At 42.4% G+C, this 8,428-nt stretch overlaps 2 protein-coding genes across 2 annotated transcripts in view; one reads left to right on the top strand and one right to left on the bottom strand.

Moving 5' to 3' along the window:
- The window catches only part of cryl1 (crystallin, lambda 1), a 143,717-nt gene extending 137,536 nt beyond the window's left edge, over window positions 1-6,181 (bottom strand). Inside the window, exons 1-2 of the mRNA XM_037686664.1 lie at window positions 6,042-6,181; window positions 4,814-4,921 (exon numbers count right to left, since the gene is read on the bottom strand). Of these exons, the coding sequence (XP_037542592.1) occupies window positions 4,814-4,921; window positions 6,042-6,082 (149 nt within the window). The 5' untranslated portion in view covers window positions 6,083-6,181. The remainder of the gene's footprint in view (window positions 1-4,813; window positions 4,922-6,041) is intronic.
- Window positions 6,182-6,458: 277 nt separating this feature from the next.
- The window catches only part of ift88 (intraflagellar transport 88 homolog), a gene marked incomplete at its 3' end in the record, with an annotated part of 51,287 nt that continues 49,317 nt past the window's right edge, over window positions 6,459-8,428 (top strand). The window contains 4 exon segments of the mRNA XM_037686665.1: window positions 6,459-6,656; window positions 6,854-6,916; window positions 7,635-7,688; window positions 8,305-8,372. Of these exon segments, the coding sequence (XP_037542593.1) occupies window positions 6,576-6,656; window positions 6,854-6,916; window positions 7,635-7,688; window positions 8,305-8,372 (266 nt within the window).

The raw sequence follows: 8,428 nt of genomic DNA on the forward strand, positions 1-8,428 counted from the left end.
GGCGTAGGGACCTCGGTAGCTGCAGCTGGTGTAGGGACCTCGGTGGCTGCAGCTGGTGTAGGGACCTCGGTGGCTTCAGCTGGCGTAGGGACCTCGGTGGCTGCAGCTGGTGTAGTGACTTCGGTGGCTGTAGCTGGCGTAGGGACCTTGGTGGCTGCTGCTGGCATAGGGACCTCGGTGGCTGCAGCAGGTGTAGGGACCTCTGTGGCTACAGCTGGCATAGGGACTTCAAGGACTACAGGAGGAAAGCCTTAGGAAGCATAGAACACTTCGGAGACTCAGGATCCTTTGGAGACTCTGGACCTTCTGGAGACTCGGGACCCTCTGGAGACTTGGGACCCTCTGGAGACTCGGGACCCTTGGGAGACTTGGGTCCCTCTGGAAACTCGGGACCTCTGACGACTCGGGGACCTCTGAAGACTCGGGGACCTCTGAAGACTCGGGGACCTCTGAAGACTCGAGGACCTCTGAAGACTCGAGGGCCTCTGGTAGAGACATGGGGACCTCTGGTAGAGACGAGGGACTCTGCAGATGCGGGACTCTACAGACGTGGGACTCTCTGCAGATGAGGAAGGGAAGTGAGAGGCGTCATACTGGACCCTCTTGGAGGGAGAGTAAGACGTGTCCTCCAGGATCCTCTAGGAGACACAGGGAGCAGGTGAACCATCACAGCCGCCACCCATTGAGACACAGGAAGGAGAGGGCAGCAAGGGAGAAGTGTCAGTGGACCGAGCTTGGATCAGACGTTGGCCCCTCTTGCAGTGATGGTGGCGCGAGCCAGGACCAGGGGCAAACTGGAGTTTCTCATCGGGGTCAGGCTTCTCCTTCGATGGCCACTTGAGGAACTCGAGCAACGAGGTGGGAAGGAGGAACAATCGGGCTTGGATGTCAGATGGCTTCCCCAGAGCTGAGACCCCTCCTCTCGCCCTCCTCTACCAGAAGAGGTAATGGAAGGATCTCTACCTCTGGGCTGCGGCGTTTGTCTCAGGGCAGGTACAATCTGGAACCCACTCCAATGGATGACGGACCCCTCCTCTTGCGGTTGAGTCTCGCTGGGCTGAGTAAAAAACACTGGAGGCACAGGGGGTACTGGCGGGTTGAGTTGACTGAAGTCCAGAAAGGTGGGCAACCGAATAAAGGCATTCGGAGCTCTTTGCTCCTCCTACACCTCCTCAAGAAGCTCCAGCATCCCAGGGGGCTCAACCAGTCCAGGCAGCTGGGGGAACTCATCTAAAAAGTCCTTTGTGGCCACCTACCTAGCCAGTGGGTTGCTGGAGGTGTCCACAGTGTCCACAAAGCTGTGCGTCACTCTGGGGAGTCGCTGCTCGTCTTTCGGAGCGAGTGTAGCCAGGAATGGGCAGCCTGCTGGGTTCTTTTTAAAACTGGTCATTCTGTTGGGATCTGGAGCGGTGGTTGAACCCAAGTGCAGGCAGGACTCAGAGAACTCCAAGGGTGTAATAACAAAACGGTTTATTAAACAAAAATAAAGAGCTGACGTGGCAGCACAACTCACAGGCTAACTGGGAGACATGGAGGGTGGAACACCAGACAATGACCAGCTGACAAGGAACAGGAGATGCAAACTTAAATACACATATTAATGAAGGGTAAACACAAATGCTTGGGAAGAACAGGTGGAAGACAACATGAGGGAAAAAAGACAGGAGTACGGTAACAGGCCACACGATGGAGACACACCAGGGGACACAAACAATGTTTGGGCTGCTGATGTTACGACATATTGTTTTACATTATTAGTGTTAGTGTAAATCTTAGATCTTTTAGTGTACTGTGTGGTGTTGGTTTAACATATTAGTGTAAGTCTTAGATCCTTATTTACTGTTTCTTTTTACGCTTTATATTTTTGCTATTGTTGGGTGTAACTGGGATCCTGTGCACATAGTTTTGTTCCACCTCATGTACCACATGTGGTGAAATGACAATAAACCTACTTGAATTTGAACAATTCTCACAACATCAATATAGCCCCCACAGCCCTTAGCAAACACAAGTGGCTATAATTTAACGTCACAGACGTCAGCTGATGGTTATTGGTTTGACATTTTCAGAATCTGGCTTCAGTTGTTTTCAAATAAACATCTGTAGAAATGCAAAAATGTTTTTAGTTTTTTACATATACATACATAAACATGCGATCTCAATTTGTAAACAGGATAACTTTTTATAACTTACGTTTTTTTTAATTTTATTGTAATATTCAAGGTTCAAGGTGACTTTATTGTCATTCACATCACATGTGGTACATGAGGTGGAATGAAACTGTGTACTCAAGGTCCCAGTTACATCCAAAAATAGCAAAAATATAAAGTATAAAAAAGAAACTGTATACAAGGATATAAGATGTACGCTAAACAATAATAATGTAACGCAGTGTATCAGACAAGTACTGAACCAATGAGTCTTATTGAGAGCACATACAGTATACTGCAGATTTCAGAACAAATATGACCCCCGGTTGACTTTAAACAGTGTAATAATATGATTCAATTACTTGGTACAAGTCACTTACCTTATATCACATAATTTTAGGCGCTTTAAGGAAGTCAGATTTATTTGAGATGCCCAAAAAATAAATAAATCAGTAAATAAATCTTCATTCAGCTGCTCTCTTCCTCAGGGGTCGCTACTGCGAACTAACTCGCACTAAGACTTGGCATTTGTTTTTTCTGCCGGATGTCCATCCTGACGCAACCACAGATACCGAGCTACCACAGCCTCTGTGTGGAGCAGAGAGCTGCATCTAGGGTGCCCAGGAGAGTAGATGGTGGGGGTTAAGGGCCTTGCTCAAGGGCCAAGAGTGGGACGAATGAGGGTGGAGGATGTTGTTGGTCTGGGGAGTCCAACCAGTGACCTTCCAATTAGTCTCACCTTCTTTAGCCTCTGCACTGCCACTCAGTATGATTTATGTATATATTTTATAATACAAACCGGATTCCAAAAAAGTTGGGGCACTAAACAAATTGTGAATAAAAACTGAATGCAATGATGTGGAGGTGCCAACATCTAATATTTTATTCAGAATAGAACACAAATCACAGATCAAAAGATTAAACTGAGAGAATGTATCATTTTAAGGGAAAAATCTGTTGTTTCCAAATTTCATGGCGTCAACAAATCCCAAAAAAAGTTGGGACAAGTCCATTTTTACCACTGTGTGGCATCCCCCCTTCTTCTTCCAACACTCAACAGACGTCTGGGGACAGAGGAGACCAGTTTCTCAAGTTTAGAAATAGGAATGCTCTCCCATTCATGTCTAATACAGGCCTCTAACTGTTCAATCGTCTTGGGCCTTCTTTGTCGCACCTTCCTCTTTATGATGCGCCAAATGTTCTCTATAGGTGAAAGATCTGGACTGCAGGCTGGCCATTTCAGTACCCGGATCCTTCTCCTACGTAGCCATGATGTTGTGATTGCTGCAGAATGTGGTCTGGCATTATGGTGTTGAAAAATGCAGGGTCTTCCCTGAAAGAGATGACGTCTAGATGGGAGCATATGTTGTTCTAGAACCTGAACATAGTTCTCTGCATTAATGGTGCCTTTCCAGACATGCAAGCTGCCCATGCCACAAGTGCTCATGCAACCCCATACCATCAGTGATGCAGGCTTCTGAACGGAGCGTTGATAACAACTTGGGCTATCCTTGTCCTCTCTGGTCCGGATGACATGGCGTCCCAGTGTTCCATAAAGAACTTCAAATCGTGACTCATCTGACCACAGAACAGTCTTCCATTTTGCCACACTCCATTTTAAATGACCCCTGGCCCAGTGCAAACGTCTGAGCTTGTGGAGCTTGCTTACAAATGGCTTCCTCTTTGCACTGTAGAGTTTCAGCTGGCAACGACGGATGGCACGGTGGATTGTGTTCACTGACAATGCTTTGTGGAAGTATTCCTGAACCCATTCTGTTATTTCCTTGACATTGGCATTCCTGTTTGAGGTGCAGTGACGTTTAAGGGCCCGGAGATCACGAGCATCCAGTAGAGTTTTACAGCCTTGACCCTTACGCACAGCGATTGTTCCAGATTCTCTGAATCTTTTGATGATGTTATGCACGGTTGATGATGATAACTTAAAAGTCTTTGCTATTTTACGCTGGGTAACACCATTCTGGTATTGCTGCACTATCTTTCTGCGCAACAATGGTGGAATTGGTGATCCTCTTACCATCTTGGCTTCTGAGAGACACTGACACGCTGAGAAGCTCTTTTTATACCCAGTCATGTTGTCAATTGAACTAATTAGTGTTAATTGGTCTTCCAGCTGTTCGTTATATGCTCAATTTCCTTTTTCCAGCCACTTATTGCTACTTGTCCCAACTTTTTTGGGATTTGTTGACACTGTGAAATTTTGAGTCAACATATTTTTCCTTTAAAATGTTACATTTACTCAGATTAAACTTTTGATCTGTGTTATATTACGAATAAAATATTGACATTTTCCATCTCCACATCATTGCATTCAGTTTTAATTCACAATTTGTTTAGTGTCCCAACTTTTTTGGAATCCGGTTTGTATAATAAATATATTAAATTAATAAATTAATTAATTTTTTTTTTTCTTTTTATACTTTATATTTTTTTGCTATTTTTGGGTGTAACTGGGACCCTGTGTACAAAATTTTGTTCCACCTCATGCCCCACATGTGATGCGAATGACAATAAAACCCACTTTAACTTGATATTCTTTATATAGTAAATAAATGATTCTGTAATAAATAAGAAGTCAAAGGTGCATCATGTAATATAGCATTAATTATGAATAAATGAATAATGAGCGGTGTAGTATGGCTCACCTGATCTCTGCGATGGCGGTGGCTGCACGCTCTGGCTGGTTGTCGTAGAGATTCACACGATAGCCTCCACTGACAAAGATCATGGCCCAGGAGCGGCCGATCAGACCACTAAACAGAAATAAAATCACCCAGAGAAAGAGAGGAGCAACATCATCTACCTCATATTTGATCATTGCCAACTAAGTTGCATAAATGGTCAAGCTGAGGGCATTTGCATATAGATCATTTTCTTTTTGGGGTCATGGGGTGGCTGAGTGGTTAGAGCAGTCGTCCTCCAATGCAAAAGTTGGGGGTTTGAATCCACCAGCAGTCACATCATGCCGAAGTGCCTCTGGGCAAGACACTGAACCCCTTGTTGCCTCTGATGTGTGTCCCATCAGTGTCTGAATGTGATAAAGCTCTGATTAGTCTTTGTGGAATGATTTGTTCAATTATCTTTGTAGGGATCTAGTATAGAGCTGTATGAATGGGTCAATGAGGCACAGATTGTTGTAAAGAGCTTTGAGTGTCTTTATCATACAGACAAGTGCTACATAAGTACAGTACATTTGCCATTTTTGACATAACACTGCATCAGATTTAACTTGTGGTTACAATTTGCTCTGAATCATGAGCAAGACCTGATGTTGCAACATTGTCCTGTCTGCATTTCTTGTTTCCACAGCTCTAGCTGCTGCAAAAGAAAGACTAATCTGGAGACTTTGACCTGTCAGGCCTCTCTAATGCTCATTATACAGTGTATAATACACTGATTAACACCAACATAAAAGTGATGGTGAAACAGATTTCATGCAAAGTTTCAGTGTTTACAGGTTAAATAAAGCCACTTATACCCAATTCAGCTGAGTGCACAGAAAAAAAGAGCAGTGTGCAGAAACCAAGTTGAATACAAGCCAACTCTAAAGAGGCAAATGCACTGGAACCAGTAGATGAGACAACTGGGAGCCTTCTACCTGAAACAGGCTCACGTGTGTTAAATGGTGTTAATACAAAAACATGTCCGGACAAAATGCAACACATCAATAAGCTTGACATGCAAAGATTTAAAATGCATTGGAAACAGTACCTACAATACAAACTCCACAGTCTTGAAACTATAAAAGCAATGACTAAACAAACACTTCTGATTTATTTAGATACAGCGAGCACGACTGTTCTGTATTTAAAGTTCAAGAACACTTTCAAGACGTAGGCTTCGACAAAGTGGAAACGTCTTCTTGTTGCTTACCTGCCAATCACGGTGATTGTTTTCAACTCAGAAGTACTCATTTTATGATTTATGTGATATTTAATCTGCGAAATTTTGATTCATCCACAAAAATCTGCAAAAATTCTCACACCGCCCCACCAGTGTCACGAGACGTACGGTAAGCCAGTTGGACAAAATTAATGCAGCAAGAAAACCACAATAAAATAAAACTGTTTTCTTATTTAGAACAAAAAAGTCTCAAACGGTTTTATATCTTAAATATAACGATATGAACGTATTATTACTGAATACAACTAATATTGTGGGGAAACGAAGAACAACCGTGTTGTAGCGTATTCGTGTATCCTAGTAACGCGTTTCAACCAATCACGTTAATGCTTCATGATGCGCGCCTCAGGAAGCGCCAATCGGAAGCAGGCAAGCAAGTCAGCCCGCCCTTTTCGCGTTGAACTCTGGGTAAAATATCTATTACAACAACAAGAGTTTCCCGTTAGCTTGCAAAGATATTTATTTTTTCTAAATATATTTTTGTTTAATTTGGAATAAAGAGCGATGGAGAATGTACATCTGGCTGTAGAGGAGGATGATCTTTACTCAGGTTACAACGACTTTAATCCAACATTTGACTCAGAGGTGCGTTTTCCGCTAACCTGACCCATTAGTGGAGATTAGCAGCAACACTGTTTTCATGATAACAGCTGCAACTACAAAAGCTAATGCGAAACGCTTTTAAAGCTCTACAAAAGCTGGTGTTGAACAATAACACAGTTACATTGCTGACACTACAGTTATGTCTGAAATAATTTGCACTTTATTTTCACATTGCCAAGGATCTGGAGAATGATTTAGGCTTCCAGCAAGCAGTTCGAACAAGTCATGGAAGAAGACCTCCGGTAAGACCGAGTTCCTCTGCTTTTATTTTTGTTTTAAAGAGAGAGAAGGAAACCATCAGGTCCATAGAACATCTGAAGGTTGCCACGTTTTATTGTTGATTTCGTTGCCGTCCAAAATCTAGTAAAGTTGTCATTAAGTAATGAATCTTTAAGAAAAAATAAAAGTATGTAATTCATAATGTGTGACTTGAATAAGTTTTGATTTGGCTGGATCAAAAGTATTTCTGAGCTCATGAAAACGGGAATGTAGGATGGTTTAGTTGTACACGAACTTCTTTTTAACATTTTATGTATTTGAGAATATTCATAACCAAGTGATGTTTTTTGTAATTACTCAGGTGACTGCAAAGTTTCCAGGCACTGCCCTTGGAGCTCGGCCTTTGGCTACATCCTTTGGAGTAAGTATACTGATTTGAAATTATACCTGATTTACAAGCACACATGGCCTTAAAAAAGCACGTTATAAGACTCCTCTCCTTTTTGCCTAGAATAACATGAAAAGACTGTAACTGTGCAGGCAAAAATACTGGTGTACCTGAAGATGATGACTATTTTCTTTGTAATTTTAAACTATTTAGAAGTGCAAGGTTTAAAAATCCCTCACATACAGTATAAAGATGGCAACGAAAATACCCAATTCACGTTAGGAAATGTGTCTGTTTCACTCTAATATCTATATTTCAAATTAAAAGTTCTGGTCATGTGTCCTTTTGTTTAGTCTCGTGTGCCTTTGGCCACCTCGATGGGCAGACCTATGACTGGAGCTGTGCAGGTGAGAGCCTAGTCCAAGTGTGGGTTTCTTCTGGAACATCATGCTGCATACCACTTAACGTCAATAAGTATTTTTGCCTTGGAAAAAATCATACCTTCATGACTGATCTTTTTACTTGTTTTAGTCTAAAAACCACAAAGGTTTGTTAATGAAAGTCATGAAAGTGCTATGTATTGTCATCTTTGGACATTTCTAAATAATGACAGAATTAGTTCTCTACATTTAGATTCAACCCATCACGCATGAGATACACCCAGGTGGAGCAGTGGGCAGCTATGAAAATGCCTAGGGAGCAGTTAGGACTAGGTTTCTTGCTCAAGGACACCACGAAATGTGGACATGACGGGGAGTTGAACCTGCGACTTTCTGGTCCCAAGTCGGCTGCCCTATCACTTGACCAAAGGCCCCCACCATCGTGGGGGCAGTTTGATTAGTCGTGGCAGGGACTGTTCAGCATAAAGATACTTCAACTGGAAAACATTGCAGTCAGCTCTAGTATAATTATATAAACCTGGGCTTTTTATTTTATAACAAGGCACAGTGTTTGTTGAAATTAATTTAAAAAAGTTAGCTATTTATGTAATTATTTGCATGTATGTCATTTCTCCTGTGAAAGGAGGGGGCAACTCGACCAATGACTGCTGTCAGAGCAGCTGGGTACACTTCCTCTATGGCGCGTGGTAAGTTTAAAGAAGCACCAACAAGTTGACATATATATATATATATATATATATATGTAT

This window comes from Nematolebias whitei, chromosome 13 (assembly GCF_014905685.2).
Source record: "Nematolebias whitei isolate Nwh7 chromosome 13, NemWhi1, whole genome shotgun sequence".
NCBI classification, from domain to species: domain Eukaryota; kingdom Metazoa; phylum Chordata; class Actinopteri; order Cyprinodontiformes; family Rivulidae; genus Nematolebias; species Nematolebias whitei.